This window comes from Rana temporaria, chromosome 1, assembly GCF_905171775.1.
Source record: "Rana temporaria chromosome 1, aRanTem1.1, whole genome shotgun sequence".
Lineage (NCBI taxonomy): Eukaryota > Metazoa > Chordata > Amphibia > Anura > Ranidae > Rana > Rana temporaria.
In genome coordinates, this window is record NC_053489.1 from 278,382,404 (window position 1) to 278,401,882 (window position 19,479).

Consider the following 19,479-nt stretch of genomic DNA (forward strand, 5'->3'; position numbering starts at 1 on the left):
TTTCCAAAAGAGAAACAATAAAATGTAGGGTATCCGTGCCTAGCTGGCAGAGGGAAAATGGGACAGTTTAACTAGTCTGATACCGCGTACACACGACCGTTTTTCGGGTTCTAAAAAAATGACGTTTTTAACCACTTCCATACCAGGCACTTACGCACCTTCTTGCCCAAGCCAATTTTCAGCTTTCAGCAATGTCGCAATTTGAATGACAATTGCGCGGCCATGCTACACTGTACCCAAATGACATTTTTATCATTTTGTTCCCACAAATAGAGCTTTCTTTTGGTGGTATTTGATCACCGTGATTTCTTTAGTGAATAATAAATCAATAGACATTGTACTGAAACAGTGATAAGGTGTCAAAAGAGCAAAAATAGTGGTAAAGTGAATATATGAACTAATAATGTAATCAAACACAACCAAAACAATAAAAAGTCCATCCAAAACTTGTGAATAAATAGATGGTAGAACGACCACGTAGATCCTCAAAGGCAAACTATCACTTTCTTTCATTCAATGAAGATAAGAATGCGCTTACCAGAAGGCGTGGATCTGCCTGTCAGCGACAACAGATCAACCAGGCATGAACACTCATAAGGCACAATCAGCTCGGCTTCCTCAGATTGGATCAACAGATGGGATTAGTCTTCAGTAGAGGGACATGGATGTACGGTGTCCTGGAACGATGTCCCAGATATCCCAAGATGTCCACTCTCAAATGGATATGGAGGGATGGTGGTAAACCCCTTAGGGGATGGGATAAGATGGAAATGGAAAACTCCAAACATTATGTGGGGGAGAAAGAAAAACGCAGCCCCAATGGTGCAGGTCAAAAAATATATAAAGGTTTTATTGTAATAAAACCAAGGTATACATAAAAAGAGATCACAAATATATAAAAAGGGGCACTGATGCCCCAGTTGAAGTCCCTCTAGGATGAAACGCGTAGGACTTGGTTTTTACCTTTTCTCATATTGCCAATTTTTATATATTTGTGATCACTTTTTATGTATACCTTGGTTTTATTACAATAAAACCTTTATATATTTTTTGACCTGCACCATTGGGGCTGCGTTTTTCTTTCTACCCCACATGTTGTTTGGAGTCTTCCATTTCCATCTTATCCCATCCCCTAAGGGGTTTACCATCATACCTCCATATCCATTTGAGAGTGGACATCTTGGGATATCTGGGACATCATTCCAGGACACCGTACATCCATGGCCCTCTACTGAAGACTCATCCCATCTGTTGATCCAGTCTGAGGAAGCCGAGCTGATTGTGCCCTGTGAGTGTTTATGCCTGATTGATCTGTTGTCGCTGACAGGCAGATCCACGCCTTCTGGTAAGCGCATTCTTATCTTCATTGAATGAAAGAAAGTGATAGTTTGCCTTTGAGGATCTACGTGGTCATTCTACCATCTATTTATTCACAAGTTTTGGATGGACTTTTTATTGTTTTGGTTGTGTTTGATTACATTATTAGTTCATATATTCACTTTTCCACTATATTTGCTCTTTTGACACCTTATCACTGTTTCAGTACAGTGTCTATTGATTTATTATTCACTAGAGAAATCACTGTTTCTTTGTTATCACAGCGCTACATTTTTTCTTTTTATCACTGTTCAATATTTGTCATATTGTAGTGTAGCTGCTTTAGTCTTTAAACATTTTTTCTAAGTTAGCCTAATATTTTCCCCCCTTTTTCTTGGTATTTGATCACCTCTGCAATTTTTATTTTTTGCGCAACAACTAAAAAAAGACCGAAATTTTTAAAAAACAAATATTTTTTTCTGTTAATTTTTTACCAGAACGAGCGCTCCCGTCTCATAACTTGCTTCTGAGCATGCACGTTTTTTTCACGCCGTTAAAGCCCACACACAACCATTTTTTACAACCTTAACAATTACATCGTTAACCACTTCAGCACTAGACCATTTTGCTGGTCAATGACCGGGCCACTTTTTGCGATTCGGCACTGCGTCGCTTTAACTGACAATTGCGTGGTAGTGCGACGTGGCTCCCAAACAAAATTGGCGTCCTTTTTTCCCCCACAAATAGAGCTTTCTTTTGGTGGTATTTGATCACCTCTGCATTTTTATTTTTTGCGCTATAAACAAAAATAGAGTGACAATTTTGAAAAAAATATAATATTTTTTACTTTTTGCTGTAATAAATACCCCCCAAAAATATATAAAAAAAATGTTTTTTTCCCTCAGTTTAGGCCTATACGTATTCTTCTACATATTTGTTGTAAAAAAAAAAAATTGCAATAAACGTTTATTGATTGGTTTGCGCAAAAGTTATAGCGTCTACAAAATAGGGGATAGTTTTATGGCATTTTTATTAATATATTTTTTTTACTAAAAATGGCGGTGATCAGCGATTTTTATCGGTACTGCGACCTTATGGTGGACACTTCTGACACATTTTTGGGACCATTGGCATTTTTATAGCCATCAGTGCTCTAAAAATGCATTGATTACTGTAAAAATGTCACTGGCAGGGAAGGGGTTAACACTAGGGGGCGAGGAAGGGGTTAATTATGTTCCCTAGGTGTGGGACTGACTAGGGGAAATGACAGATCGCTGTTCATACATTGTATGAACAGACGAACAGTGATTTGTCCCCCTGACAGGACCGGGAGCTGTGTGTTTACACACACACAGCTCCTGGTTCTCACTCTGTAACGAGCGATCGCGGGTGCCCGGCGGTGATTACGCCCGCCAGGAACGCGCGTCGGCACCAGGGGGCGCGCACGCGCTCCTAATGGCTGAAATGCGAGATTACGTAATATTACGTTGTTTCGCGCAGTCGACCTGCCGCCGTAAAACTGCGGCGGCTGGTCGGCTAGTGGTTAAAAACATTGTGAAAAAATAGAGCATGTTCGAAAATTTTAATGCCCATTTTTTAGATAGTGAAAAATGCTCTGGAGCCCACACACGATCGTTTTTAATGACATAAAAAAAAAGTCATTTTTTAGAACCCGAAAAACGGTCGTGTGTACGCGGCATCAGGATGATTAAAACAACTGTAAAAAGGGAGTCAGAATGTCCAACATTAAAATATAGGAAAGTACAGTAGAAAAAAATATATATTTCCCTCATATACCCCATGGTAGTTATAACAGCTTCGGTAGAAGGAGCATAAACAACCCCATGTCCAAAAAAAAACAAAAACAAAAACCTGAACACAGTAAAACAATCTGACAACCGCTCACAATACATCTTCTAGATATACAGATATAGGGCCAGTGAACTTGCTCAGCTCTGCTCTTGATAATTCATAGAAATTCATAGATAACATACTGGCTGAACTGAATAATGAAGTCCTATACTAACTGAAACATGGACAGATTGTCACACCCGGCTGTATGACCAGCGCAGAAAAAACACCAGAAAACCTAATGAACTGGGAAAACCTGCACTTGTTGGGTAAATGTCTATTTACTACACTTTTTATTCCTCAGTGGATGATAGAAGAGGTATACGTACTTTTGCTTCAATGCGTAGTCTTCTACCACTCACAATAATTGGCTCTTTGGTAAACTCATCAAAACTGTACTGCCACTCACAAGTAAGCTGTCCAAACGTTCCTTTAGTAACAAACAAAACACCACTAGAAAAAAGAAGAAAGAGAAGTTTGATTACGGCACACAAGTATTTGATTTTAAAGTGACTGTAAAGTCTCATTTGATTTTCTATAAATATAACAAACATGTCAGTGGATTTGCACAGGGCAGCCCGGATCCTCCTCTTTTCGGGTGCATCTTCTGAGCTCCTGGCCCCTCCCTCCTGTTGAGTGCCACCACAACAAGTACAGTTGTGCACATAAATTTACATACCCTGGCAGAATTTATGATTTCTTGGTCATTTTTCAGGGAATATGAATTATAACACAAAAAATAGGGGAAAAATAAGTAAATGATGAGCGCAATCTCAAACACACCTGATGTAAATGACTATAAATCACTGCTGAAAGTAAGCAGTGTGTGTACCTATAAACGCGTCTCAAACAACAATAAAGTGCGAGTGCAATATGGAGCTATATCCAACAAAAGCTCCATAAGAGCAACAGCTCTATGTGAAAGTGCAAATAAACAAGCCAAAACAATATACCAACTAAAATGAGTAAATATTCCAAAAATAAGTGCAATGGATGAAAGATCTCTTCACATGCTTCAATCCACAAAAAAGTGCTTCAAATTGCAGATCTTCCTGATAGATGGGCTCACAGAGCGCTTACCTCAATAAGTGAGTAAATCAGCTTTTAATGGCTATACCCCAGCTTCCCAAGCAGATGGTATCTTCAATGTATGTCTTCCTGATACTGACACCAGCTGTGACGGTCTTCAAGAAAATGGAGGCTCAGACGGATCAGGTATTCACCAGTGAAGTACTCAAAAATAAATGACTTAATGACATAAATATATGCTTACATTGCATAAAATAAAACCAGGCAGGAATAAAATTGGCATCAAAACAGACGGACTCCACGTCATTTATTTTTGAGTACTTCACGATGGGACTTCCTTTTTGTTCTTTGCTTGCCTGGTGAATACCTGATCCGTCTGTGAGCCTCCATTTTCTTGAAGACCGTCACAGCTAGTGTCAGTATCAGGAAGACATACATTGAAGATACCATCTTCTCAGGAAGCTGGGGTATAGCCATTAAAAGCTGATTTACTCACCTATTGAGGTAAGCGCTCTGTGAGCCCATCTATCAGGAAGATCTGCAATTTGAAGCACTTTTTTTGTGGAATGAAGCACCTATATTGTGGATTGAAGCACGTGAAGAGATCTTTCATCCATTGCACTTATTTTTTGACTATTTACTAATTTTATTAGTTGTTATATTGTTTTGGCTTGTTTATTTGCACTTTAACATAGAGCTGTTGCTCTTTTGGAGCTTTTTAGTAATTTTTTAGGATTTTTAATAACAGCTTACCTGTGAAATCCTTTTCTTGGAAAACATCACGTGACACAGAGCCTTTAATCATTACATAATGGGTTATATCTCACCTTCAGGTGCTGGACACCCCGGGAACAAGGGCAAACTAACTGGCGGACTTATACGCATTACCAGAAAGACCCGGAACAAGAGTGCGAAGCCAGCGACCCTGAAAACACTGACAAGGCCGAGAATCGACTCTTGATGGAACTTAAGGCTAGCTCCATCCCTTCTCTAGTGTAGGAAGGTAAGAATTATACCTATGACATACTTTTGAGGATGCCATCCCTTGGTTTCACATCAGGAATATGGGCCTTCCAGATTGTATAACACATGGTCCAGGAGGCCCGCTCTCCTGCATGAATAAGGGTAATCGTCCCTGATTCTAAAAGCCACAGTTCTCAAGAATGCGGGCTAAACCAAATAAGCCATTAATTCCCATGTTTGCAAGATAGGATGGAATACAGGCCCCACCCTTGCAATCCCTGCACAGTAAGGTCGTCTGGGCCATGCCGGAATTATTAGGCCGGCTTCCATTCCCCCCCGATGTAGCATAGAGGCCGCGGTAGTTGCAGCACTGGGGAAGAGAAGGCACAAACCCGCATTTTGTCCGGAATGCAAGTGGATTCTTTGTCCTAGACATAAAGCTGTCCAACTTCTTGTTGAAACTGGACGCCCATGAATATTTTGCCCGGGGCACCCCTTCTCTGGCTTTTGATCAGGAAGTAGAGGCCATACACTCGGGAATAATTGTTGACAGTTCCAGAGAACCGCCTGCCAGTTCTCCATTTTATGAAATGAAGACTGACGACCGGCAAGGCACAAGTTTCTCTGCCCAAGCCAGAATATGTCTCTGGCTGCGTGACTTCTAGTACCTCCTTGGTAAACAAAGTAAACCACTGATGTGGCATTGTCGGATTGTACTCTGACAGACAAACCTGCAACCTAAACGCCCAGGCGATTAAGCCAGATGTGCCATCCGAAGCTTTCGACCCTTAATGGCTATAAAGTTGACCGACAAGGCTCTCTTGTAGCTAGACCACCTCCCCTGGGCCGTGGTCTCTTCCAGGACTGGTCTCCATCCCTAGAGGCCAGCCTTCGTAGCCACTACCTCTCAGGTAACTGGCCTAAAGGATCTTCCTTTCTGCCAAACTTTTGGTTAAGAGCTACCAACTGAGACTTTAGCTTATCCATGGAATCAGACCCTTTGGATAATGCCAGGTTAGGATCAAGTCGCCTAGAATGAAACATATACCAGCTTTCTTATAGCGCTGACTTTGCCTAAAGCAAGGAAAAAAAAACTATCCTTTTTGGGCTGTGTCCCAAACGCTCCAAGCTCCTCATCGAACGTATGAATGTACCCTTAGAGTTCCAGATACCCTGCTGGACACACTTAGGTCCAGTCATGCTACTGACTGATTTATCAGCAGCAGATTGCCTCGGTATGCCCTCACTGCTATACTCTGGGCCTTTAGTCCTGCTAGAGGTGGGCTCTAGCACCTTGTAAACCCGGGCACGGTGGCTAACCCAAAGGGCAAGACCACCAACTGGAAGAGGTGCTTTTCCCCCATGAACGCAGACAACCTCTTGCAGTCCCATGTAAATGAACACAAATGGCTCCCCATATGTGCAAGTGGCAAGTGTTGAAGCTAAATGCTTCTATGGAAGCGTGCGTTCATGGAAGCATGAACTTGTACAAATATGATTTAGGCCAAAAACATAAAAAAGTGTGCGCTGTATACACGCATATATATAGCACGTGTGCTATGAAACGGGTATCTTGCAAGCAAGCATGCGTTTATGAACGTGTTTATGCAACATCACACCTCATGTATCCATCCATGCAGACACGTATTGTTATGTGAACATAAGGACTCCTGTATACATTAACATGCCTTATTATGCAACCATGCAAAATCAAGGCGATCATGCAACTTACATGTGATTCAGCATCTTGATGAGATCAAACATTTAATGCATCTTAAGCATTACTGTGCGGACAAGCACCCTTGACCAAAGATTCTTGAGTGATCGGGCACCCTAGTGTGATTCAGCATCTTTTATGCAATCTAGCATTTTTATGCGATTTTAGGCACGTCTGTAAAACAAGCCTGTTCGTGCGATTAAATACTTTTGGGTAACCAAGGGCTTTGTGAAATCAAGCACCTTTGTGTGACCCCGCATCTTTATGCAATCATGCATCTTTTTGCGACTATGTAATAAACATGTAAATTCATACAAACCGAAACATGTAATCAACACTAAACACATTTAGCTAGATTCAGTAAGTTAGGTCGGCGTATCAGTAGATACGCCGACCTAACTCAGAATCTGCGCCGACCTAGGTTTAAGTGTATTCTCAAACAGAGATACACTTAGACCTATCTAAGATACGACAGCTTGCGCTGTCCTATCTTAGGGTACAATATTTAGGCTGGCCGCTAGGTGGCGCTTCCATTGCGGTAGGAGTAGAATATGTAAATCACTAGATACGCCTATTCACGAACGTACGCCCGGCCAACGCAGTACAGATACGGCGTTTCCGTAAGAGATAGGCCGCCTAAAGTTATTCCATCAAATAGATGGAATAGTAATGTTAAGTATGGCCGCCGTTCCCGCGACGAAATTCGAAAATTTTACGTCGTTTGCGTAAGTCGTCCGTGAATAGGGATTTACGTAGTTTACATCCACATCGAAATCAATAGGCCCGTGCGGCGGACTTAGCCGCAATGCACACTGGGAAATGTAGGTGCCCGGCGCATGCGCAGTAAAAAAAAAAACCTCAATCACGTCGGGTCAAGCCTCAGTATCATAAAACACGCCCCCTCAGACAAATTTGAATTAGGCGCCCTTACGCCCGCTCGATTTAGGCTACGCCGCCGTAACTTAGCAGGCAAGTACTTTGAGAATCAAGTACCTGCCTCGCTAACTTACGGCGGCGTAGCCTAAACACGCTAAGCTACGACGTCGCAAAGTTAGGACACCCTACATGAATCTAGCTAATTGTTACTTGTTTTTACCACGCATGCATCTTGCACATTCCAAACTCATGTTTTTTATGCAAACATGTGGGCTGGTAAAAGAGGAAGTTATCCTCCGCAAACATGCGATTTATCTCAGCAACAGTTTGCTGTGGAGGTTTTCTAGCATCCTATACTCCTCGGCTAAAGTTTTTAGGAGGAGAAAAAAAAGCTTATATGGGTGCCCAACCAGCAGAAATAAACTGTTGCAGTAATGGATGGAGTAGAAATTTACAAGCAACAGACTTTGCCCTGCGACTTGAAGACATGCGTCCGACTTCATTGAACATGGATCCGACTTCGATCCCCGACAATACCAGTGTCGGCACTGTGTCTGGTATGAATCTTTAGGAAGAACTTCACACAAAATAAATACAAAAACGGCATGGGTTCCCCCTCTAAGAGCATACTAGGCCTTTCGGTCTGGTATGGATTTTAAGGGGAACCCCCTACGCCGAAAAAACGGCGTGCCCCCCCCCCCCCCAAGTCCACACCAGACCCTTATCCGGGCACGCAGCCCGTCTGGTCAGGAAAGGGGGTGGGGCCGAGCGAGCACCCCCCTCCTGAACCGTACTAGGCCGCATGCCCTCAACATGGGGGGTGGGTGCTTTGGGGCAGAGGGGCGCCCTGCGCCCTTCACCCCAAAGCTCCTTGTCCCCATGTTGATGAGGACAAGGACCTCTTCAAAACAACCATGGCCGTTGTTAGTCTGGATCTGCGGGTGGGGGGCTTATCGGAATCTGGGAGCCCCTTTAAGATCCTGCCCCCCCACCATATGTGAAAGAGTATGGGGTACATGGAAAAAAGTGTCAAAAATAAAACACACTACACAGATTTTTAAAGTAATTTATTAGGCAGCTTTGGGGGTCTCTTCCAACTTCTTTTCCCCTCTCCGGCTCTTCTCCACTCTCTCTCCGGTTCTTCTCCCTCTGTCTTCTGCCGGGTCTCCTCCGCTATCTTCTCTGTTGTCTTCTTCCCTCTGCTCTTCTTCCGATGTTGACACAAAGCTCTCTCCCGCTCTAATTCCCGGTGCGCAGTGTGCCACTACTTATATTGGCATGGGGCGGGATCACAGTGTGACGTCACCCAGAGGCCCCACCCCTTATGACGTCACCACCCGGGCCATGATGGGTGGTGATGTCATAAGGGGCAGGCCTCCGGTGACCCTGTCCCATGCCAATATAAGTAGTGGCACACCACGCACCGTGCATTAGAGCGGGAGAGAGCGTTGTGTCAACATCAGAAGAAGAGCAGAGGGAAGAAGACAATGGAGAAGACCGGGAAAGAGCAGAAGATAGCGGAGGAGACACGGCAGAAGACAGAGGGAGAAGACCCGGAGAGAGAGCAAAGACGAGCCGGAGATGGGAGAAGTTGGAAGAGACCCCCGGAGCTGCCTAATAAATTACTTTAAAAACCGGTGTAGTGTGTTTTATTTTTGACACTTTTTTTCCCAGGTGAATGGGTAGGGGTACAATGTACCCCATACTCATTCACATAGGTTGGAGGGCCGAATCTGGGGGCACCCTTATTAAAGGGGCTCCCAGATTCCGATGATCCCCTTGCAGACCCCGACAACTAATGGCCAGGGTTGTCGGGAAGAGGTCCTTGTCCTCATCAAAATGAAGACAAGGTGCTTTGGGATGGGGGGACGCAAGGCCCCCCTGCCCCAAAGCACCCAACCACCTATGTTGAGGGCATGTGGCCTGGTACTGTTTGGGGGGGCGCTCGCTCGTCCCCACCCCCTTTCCTGACCGGCCGGGCTGCATGCTCGGATATGGGTCTGGTATTGACTTTGAGGGGACCCTCACACCATTTTTTAGGCGTTTTTTAGGCGTAGGGGGTTCCCCTTAAAATCCATACCAGACTGAAGGGCCTGGTATGCTCTTAGAGGGGGAACCCATGCCGTTTTTTTTTTTTTTTGGTGTGGAGTTCCTCCTCAAAGTTGGATCAGGCAAGATGGTGATCTGACTTCAGTGATTTTCAATGGGCTGAAGTAGTAGGCTCAAAGTCAGACCAAAGTAGTACAGGGAGCATTTTCAAAGTCGGACTGACTTGTGTCGGACCAGTTAAGACGGTTCCCATAGGGAAACATTGATTTTCACACATCGTAAAGGAAGAGTCGGGGTTGCGGGAACATCTTAAACTTGACCTTTAAAGCAGAACTTCGCTTTGAGCTTAATTTATTTTTAAGTAGGAAGGATTTTTATTCAAAAAGGACATACCATGTCTCTTCTGCAACAAAGACTTCTTTACCTTGCTCCTTGCAAGATGCTTTACAATGTACACTAAGCTGCACAGCCTAGTGTACATTCTCAGCATGTCTTCGTCCCAGAATTAATAAACCTCAGTTGCATATGCTGGAATTACAACATCCCAGTCTAGCCAATTAAAATGGCTGAAAATACTGAACCTGGAAGTAGCTAGGAAGATTTTGGTGCTGGCCAGGTAGCATACAGGCGTCTCATTGCTAAAGAAGAGTTGAGTATTGAGAGACTTTAGCCAGCCACAAACGGATCACAATTCGTCCGGTTTAGCAGGAACAGGTAACATTTCGATCCATCTATGGGTATTTCTGAGGTGGATCTATCGATTGACTTCAGTACAACCAGCCAGCCAGGGAAACCTCCCTCTGTCAGAATACAATACCGCAGTGTGAGGGATTCCCCCATCAACACTGTGTTGATGGGGGAATCAAGCAATCTTCTTTCCTTCAACCTGTGGTTAAAAGATGGGAAATAGATTTTGTTTTGGCCAGCTTTAGTTCCACTTTAATATTCTACTTGCCTGGCTGATGCTACCATCTGAACCACAGACCTGGACCAAAACTCTAGCATTTTCAAGAGGTAGGCCAATAATGGAAACCTCTATATTTTTTATAGACAAGGTTTTTTTTATTGATACTTATGTCTGTTGATTCCTGCACTCTGTTGACAAATAATTGAACGTACATCAAAACAACATTCCCAGGAAGGCCATTCATGAACAAAATCTTCATAAAGGTGTCTTATATATTGTCAAACACATAAGTGGAGGACCAAGAGCTATAAAAGCTATATTTATAGATTTCATATTTCTAAATAAATATATTATTATTAAAACTTACCTCTTCATGACCATAAGTAAATCAGTGTTATTAACCATTGCATGGGCAAAATATTTACATTTGGCAAATCTTCCATTTTCAATTTTCTAAAAGAAAAAAGGGACATGAAAAATGTATGTTAATTAAAAATTAGGGTGTTTGTCAAGGATAAGCAGGTACCAAGAGCACCCTAAACATGGTATGAAAGACAGACTTTTAGAGCACATATAAAAATGAAAGCATTAAAAATACAGCCAGTAGGGCCACAAAGGGAGGATGGGCTTTAGTTGGATGGGGGTGGAGCAGGGGGTCAAAGTTTGGCTTTCAGTAAAGCTTTAAGGATGTAAACAATTTCACACTAGGTTCACATCTGTGGGGGTTCCGGAGTACGTGTTAATCACAAGCATTCCTGCACATGCATGCAGCTGCACACAAACTACAAAGAAAATGCGTTATTGCCTAATAGCACCCTAATGCACTGGAAAATGCTGTGTGGTTTCCCACACATGGAAAGCACCATGCAGTTTCTCTGCGGCTGCATTTTCTGCAGAGACCTTTTTCCTGTTGGAAACACAAGTACAGCAATCCATTCAAATGAATGGGCTGCTGTGCCCACATAAACGTGGCATGCAGAACTGCTTAGATGTGAACATAGCATTAGGAACAATTTCAATTGTTACCTGCAGCCTTGAAATGGTTTTTGGTCTTTACAGAATGAATCAGGAAACCCAGATGGAGGCCACTAGATCGAGCCGAAGGTCATTGTAAAGAAGTATTTGCTTCCTATGATCATCAGTTCATAATGTAGTACTTACCCGATTCATTAGCCTAAAGCCGGGAACACATAAGCCAAATGTCGAAAGACATTGGCCGGTTAACCACTTAAGCCCCGGACCAAAATGCTGCCTAAAGACCCAAGGGGTTTTTACAGTTCGGGACTGCGTCGCTTTAACAGACAATTGCGCGGTCGTGCGACGTGGCTCCCAAACAAAATTGGCGTATTTTTTTCCCCACAAATAGAGCTTTCTTTTGGTGGTATTTGATCACCTCTGCGGTTTTTATTTTTTGCGCTATAAACAAAAATAGAGCGACAATTTTGAAAAAAATGCTATATTTTTTACTTTTTGCTATAATAAATATCCCCCAAAAACATATATAACATATTTTTTTTCCTCAGTTTAGGCCGATACGTATTCTTCTACCTATTTTTGGTAAAAAAAATCGCAATAATCGTTTATCGGTTGGTTTGCGCAAAATTTATAGTGTTTACAAAATAGTTTTTTTGCATTTTTATTTTTATTTTATTTTTTACTACTAATGGCGGCGATCAGCGATTTTTTTCGTGACTGCGACATTATGGCGGACACTTCGGACAATTTTGACACATTTTTGGGACAATTGTCATTTTCACAGCAAAAAATGCATTTAAATTGCATTCTTTATTGTGAAAATTACAGTTGCAGTTTGGGAGTTAAACACAGGGGGCGCTGTAACATTTAGGGATCACTGTGTATGTGTTTACTAGTGTAGGGGGGTGTGGCTGTAGGAATGACGTCATCGATCGTGTCTTCCCTATAAATGGGATGACGCGATCGATGCGTCGACACAGTGAAGCACGGGGAAGCCGTGTTTACACAAGGCTCTCCCCGTTCTTCAGCTCCGGGGAGCGATCGCGACGGAGCGGCTATAAACGAATAGCCGCGCCGTCGTCCCGGATCGCTCCTGAAGCCACGGGGACCGCCGACCCACGTCAAGCAGGGCACGTATATATACGTTGATGTGCCTGCCTGTGCCATTCTGCTGACGTATATGTACATGAGGCGGTCCTTAAGTGGTTAAAGAAAAATGGCCGACATTTGGCCTCTGTTTATATCGGTTTGGCTGGCTTCGAACCGAATTCTGTAAAACCAGCAGCCGACCGACTGAGTGTTCTGGCGGGGGGGACGTCCTCCTGTCAGAACACAACAGCTCAGTGGGGGGAGATCGCTGAACTAACTTTGCATGGTTAGTAGAGCGGCTTTGAGCACAGTGTACAGTTTTTTTTTCGTTCAACACACGGGGCTTTAGGGACAATTTCAATCGTTTTTTGCAGCGTTGAAATGTCTTATATTTTTATTTTTTTGAACTTTAAAGTCACATTATAATTTTTTATTCGTTCAACCCCATTGGTTAAAGAAAAAAAAAAACCTGTCAGCTCTGGTCAGAACAGCTGCACTAACCATGCAAGGCTAATTCAGCAAACTCCCCCGCTGAACTGTTGTGTTCTGAAAGGGGGTACCCCCCCCCCCCCCCGCCAGAACACTCCAATCACCGCTCTCTGCCATTGGCTGAGAGCGCTGATCAGGAGTCGGTCAGCTGCTGGTTTTCCAGCATACACGTCCGACAGAAGCCGGACAAAATGTCAGCTGTTTTTTTTTTTTTTAACCGGCTTTAAGGGACCAAGAACATGTGGCACTTGGTCCAGTTTAAATCTGTCCTACCAATGCTAAGCAACGGGGTCAGACAATTTTCCCCCTGCTGTCCGACAACACTGCAAGGAAAGACGGATATGTGAGTGACAGTGCTGGTCTCCGGCAGCAGGGGACGCGCTAAAGACCAGCGCTGCCATTCAGAAAAGATCACACAGCCTGTGGTGCTTTGTGTATATCGGAGGCTGCTTGAAAATATACACATCCCCGTAGCAGAGTGATCTTTCACTTTTATGAATGAACAATCAGCTCTGTGGGGGATGTGTCATCATGCATGACACTGGTCCTGATGGCATTGATCATTCATTTATAGAAGTGAATGATCACCTAAACATTAATCACAGTTTGCATGAGGCCTTACAGCTTGCCATTTGCTATGATTCAACTTTTTTTAAACTATGAATAACACTACAATCTATAAAGAGTGTAGTGGTGACTATGAGAACAAAAACTTTGCAGGATTAGAATGGCACTATGGCAGAGGGAGCAGGAGCATTGTTGATTAGAGCACGGTTTTTCAATTGGCAGGCCACAGCTTGACAGATGTCACAGCCTTAAAGCGGAAGTTCACCCAAAAGGTGAGGTTCCACCCTTACTAATCCTCCCCCCTCTCCATTTAGCACTTTCTTTTTTTGGAGTGGGGGGGGGTGCCCGATTTCTCACCCACCTCTGGTCAGATGCCTGCAGCCACCCTCCCGGAAGAATGACACCCTCCCCCCGCCCCTTCTTTTTCAGCCATCTGGGACACATCACAGGCTCCAGAAGACTGTGGGACCTTTCACAAAGCGCAGCGCAGCTCGCAAATGCACAGCTGGAAGCCAGGACTCAAAGCTGATTAAACAATCAACTTGGGTGAGGACAGTGCTGAATCCAAGGGCAGGTAATTGTCCTTAAATAAAAAGTCATCAGCTCGGGTATTTGTGTGTCTGACTGCTGCAGTCTATACTCTGTGTTGTGTATTATATAGTCCTGACCAAAAGGTTTCTTTTCGCAATAGTTCTTAAAGTGGATGTAAATCCTCACATATAACCAGTGAAGTGAACAGTCTCAGATGATACACAGAGATTAAACAAATCTCCCTACATGATTCCCCCTCCTTTGGGAGACTGGGCCGCAGGGCAGTATTCTAACATGACAACCCCAAAAACACCTCCAAGACAACCACTGCCTTGCTAAAGAAGCTGTGGGTAAAGGTGATGGCCTGGCCAAGCATGTCTCCATACCTAAACCCTATTGAGCATCTGTGGGGAATCCTCAAACGGAAGGTGGAGGAGCGCAAGGTCTCTAACATCAACCAGCTCCTTAGTGTTGTCATGGAGGAGTGGAAAAGGACTCCAGTGGCAACCTGTGAAGCTCTGGTGAACTCCATGCCTAAGAGGGTTAAGGCAGTGCTGGAAAATAATATTGGGCACACAAAATATTGACACTTTGGGCCAAATTTGGACATTTTAACTTAGGGGTGTACTCACTTTTGTTGCCAGCGGTTTAGACATTAATGGCTGTATAAAATGATAAAAATGTGTCCTTCGCGCTACTAAACAGAGAAAAAGTAAATAGTCTTCCAAAATATACAGTAATGAAAATGCAGCAAAAACTGGCAGCGCTTTACAATACACAGCAATAAGTAAATGAATTAAAGTGAATTATTGCGCATAATCTTTAAAACACACTGATAATGTGACCAAAGGTGCATAAATGGTGGAAAAGTAATCAAAAGTGCAATAAAGTAAAATAAAACCAAGTAAAGTCCATATGTGATATAGCAGTAAATACTGCCTATAGAGGAGAAGAACTGAATGTCCACAAATCCCAGAGAGGGATAAACAACTGAACAAAACGTATGTCTGGTCTCACAGAACTCTCACCTCACTAATGAATAAAGACAGCCAAACGGATAATCCTAGATACCTTCACCAAATAGATCATTCCGCACTATTCATACTTCCACTGGTGCCTCTCCATCTAGATTACCACAGCCTTATCCAGTCTCCTCGATCAATACCTATAAAAGCTCCATCCAGGGGAACAAGAGGAAGAAAGAGGGCCTCCAATGGTGTAGTATTTAAGTAAAAGGGGACGTTTATTACGGTGTATATGCTCTTACATAAGAAAAATAAAACGAGTGCAATGTAAAATTATCTATTGGTGAAGGTGAAGGCATCTAGGATTATCCGTTTGGCTGTCTTTATTCATTAGTGAGGTGAGAGTTCTGTGAGACCAGACATACGTTTTGTTCAGTTGTTTATCCCTCTCTGGGATTTGTGGACATTCAGTTCTTCTCCTCTATAGGCAGTATTTACTGCTATATCACATATGGACTTAATTTTTTTATTTTTTTTTACTTTATTGCACTTTTGATTTCTTTTCCACCATTTATGCACCTTTGGTCACATTATCAGTGTGTTTTAAAGATTATGCGCAAGAATTCACTTTAATTCATTAATGGCTGTATGTGGAGTTATTTTGAAGGGATAGCAAATTTACACTGTTATACAAGCCGTACACTCACTACTTCACTTTGTAGTGAAGTATAATTTCTTCAGTGTTGTCACTGTTGAAAAGATATAATAAAAGATTTTCAAAAATGTGAGTGGTGTACTCACTTTTGTGAGATACTGTAGGTGTGTGCTCTAGCCAGGAGAAGTGATCTTCTCAGGAGACAGAACTCCATGTGGGAGAAATTCCTTGCAAGCAGGACAGGGAGAGTTGGGACAACTGAGCGAGTCGGCAGGACAGAGAGATGAGGCAACTAGAGAGTCCAGGGGACTGGAGGGATTCTGCCTGCTTTGGTAGCTGCAGCTTGACACTGCATGCTGTTGCTCAATCTGTTATCTATTAGCACCCCTATGTCATTCTCTATCCTTGATTCTCCTACAGGTTCTCCGCCGAGTGAATATTTTTCATTTATGTTTTTTGCCCCCAAGTGCATTACTTTACATTTCTCCACATTAAACCTCATTTCCCATTTGTCTGCCCACGCCTTTATCTTATTCAGGTCATTTTGCAAAATGTCTATGTCCTTATGTGAGTCTATTACTCTGCTTATCTTTGTGTCATCTGCAAATACTGAGACTTAACTAGTTATCTCATACTCAATATCATTTATGAATATATTGAATAGAATTAGACAGAACCTTGGGGTACCTCACTCACCACTCCAGACCAGTCTGAGTACATGTTATTTATCACCACCCTCTGGACTTGTCCCTGCAACCAGTTCTCTACCCAAGCACAAACTCTATGGTCCAATGCTGCAGACACTAGCTTGTAAATTAAGCGTTCATGGGGGACTGTATTCACAAAGTCCAGATACACCACATCCACAGGCCTCCCCCTATCAATATGGCAGCTCACTTCCTCGTAGAATGTTAGCAGATTGGTATGCAGGAACGTCCTCTCATAAACCCATGCTGATCACCACTAATGATATTCTTCTCTTTAGAAAATCTTTGAATATAGACCCTAATCATCCCCTCCCATAATTGACCCACTATTGATGTTAGGCTGTAATTCCCAGGAACATGTCTCTGTCCTTTTTTGAATATTGGTACCACGTTGGCTTTTCTCCAATCAGCTGGTACCAATTCTGTCCACAAAGATCAGGAATAATGGCCTGGCTATAACTTTACTGAGTTCTTTGAGGACTCTTGGGTGTAAGCCACCTGGTCCTGGTGATTTGTGTTAAGTTCATTAAGTCTTTCATTGACTCTAGCCTCTGTTAGCCATGTGGGTATGTCATGTGTTGTGTCTCCAACACTACAGTTATTGTCAGTAAACCCTTCTTTTTCCTGAGTAAAAACTGTGGAGAAGAAGGTACAGTTGCCTTCTTTGTGTCATCTGTGACCATCCTTATCATGAAGTGGAAAGAGCATAATTTCACCATAAACCTGCCATGACCAGGTGCTCCTCGCTAAATTTCTGATAGAGAAGTGAAAATAATTATCAGAAGAGTTGTCCAAGAGCCAAGGACCACTTATAGAGAGATTCAGAAAGACCTGGAATTAGTAGGTACACTTGTTTCAAGGAAAACAATAAGTAATGCACTCAACCGCCATGGCCTGCATGCACGCTCATCACGCAATACTCCATTGCTGAAGAAAAAGCATGTTGAAGCTTGTTTAAAAGGTTTACATTTGGAGAAGTCTGTAAAATACTGGGAGAATATAGTCTGGTCAGATGAGACCAAAATGTAAGTCTTTGTATACCATAATACACACCTTGTTTGGAGGTCAAATGGCACTGCACATCAGTCCAAAAACACCCCCATACCAACAGTGAAGTTTGGAGGTGGGAACATCATGGTGTGGGGCTGCTTTTCAGTATGCAGCATTTACAAACGTCATATCATTGATGGAAGGATGAATGATAAAAATCTGCTGCCACCATCTACCAGGATGATGAAGATGAAACGAGGGTGGACATTTTCAGCAAGACAATGATTCCAAACACAAGCCAAGGAAATTCTCAATTGGTTTCAAAGAAAATAAGTCTGCTAGAATGGCCCCAGCCAATCACCTGACTTAAATCCAATAGAAACATTTATGAAAATAACTCCATGATCAGAGTTCAAGAGGCCCAAGGAACCTTAAAGATTTGAAGACTGTTGGTGTGGAAGAATGGGACAAAATCACACCTGAGCAATGCATTCGACTAGTTTCTCCATACAGGAGGCCTCTTGAAGCTTTTGTTACCAACAAAGGATTTTGTATGAAGTATTAAATAAATTTCAGTTAGCGTGTTCAATACTTTTTCCCTGTGTCATTCCATTTTATTATACATAACATCATTTCTGAACTTATTTGTTTTGGTTTCCTTGTATGTATGGATTGCATGGGTTGTTCCGGACATGTGGTGAAAATTTCATGTCAATAGCACCTTAAGGAAATATATTTATACCCAGAAAAATGGTTACGTGTTCAATACTTATTTTACCCTCTGCATATTATATATATATATATATATATATATATATATATATATATATATATATATATATATATATATATATATAGCCATCTATCTATTGTAAGATTGGGGTGATCAGACTCCATCGGTAGGTGCGTTTTTAGTGAGTACGCCAGTCCAGAACTGAATTTTTAAGGGCTCGGTAGCCCAAAAAGTTCACAAATACATCAGTAGCCCTCGCAAGTTGTTCCACTATTACTGTATCTTCCATACTCAACACTTTAGCCTCCTGGCTTTCATTATTGCCATCCAGCTGCTTCAGGCCTTTAGCCTAGGCCTAAGTCCTGTTCCTCAGAACAGAGTTTCCTCCTCGCTTACTCCTGGTCAGCGCCTCCTGCAGACATGCATACTCTAGCTGCACCCATGCAGTGTCTCTGACTCCTCTCAGAGGGATGGGAGTCCATTCATCATAAGTCATCTTTAACACATTGAATTCAAATTGTAGCAACCAGCAGAGATGCCTTTATAAGAAATAACCTCAACCAAATGTTTTCTGTGGCAGCTGAAAACTCATATTTGGTTGAGTCATTACTTAAGACAAAACTGTTTCAGTTATGCCTACAATAGAAGATGCCACAGCTTTTTTTAGAGATTGAGGTCAGGATCCTGTCCTAACCAATTTATACTATGAGATTTGTACTGTTTGAGCCACTCTACTGTTTATTTACTTTTACAATTTCTAAATTCAGTAGACCAACTTATTTTAAATCAGAGACACCCTAACATTCTGCAGCAAAACTTCCTGATATGGCTTGGTCCGTCTTTGGCTGCAAGTTGTTCAGACACTGAGGAAGGAAAGCAGACTCCCTTTTAACCGCCTATATAACCATGCTTTTCAACTGCTAGGATGTTTTGGTGATGTAAAGAAGTGTTTACCAAAAATAATGTATGCAGTTATTTAAAACAAAAATTTCAAAATAGTTAATTTTATAAGTAAACGTAATTTATGAACTCCACTCTTTTCAGTGATTTTCTTATGAGTTTCCTATAG

At 42.5% G+C, this 19,479-nt stretch overlaps 1 protein-coding gene across 3 annotated transcripts in view; it reads right to left on the reverse strand.

Moving 5' to 3' along the window:
• The window catches only part of VPS13A (vacuolar protein sorting 13 homolog A), a 466,977-nt gene that overhangs the window by 21,605 nt on the left and 425,893 nt on the right, over positions 1-19,479 (reverse strand). For all 3 annotated transcript variants that reach the window (XM_040355879.1, XM_040355888.1, XM_040355872.1), the window contains exons 69-70: positions 11,077-11,162; positions 3,498-3,621 (exon numbers count right to left, since the gene is read on the reverse strand). In XM_040355879.1, coding sequence (XP_040211813.1) covers positions 3,498-3,621; positions 11,077-11,162 — 210 coding nt within the window. The remainder of the gene's footprint in view (positions 1-3,497; positions 3,622-11,076; positions 11,163-19,479) is intronic.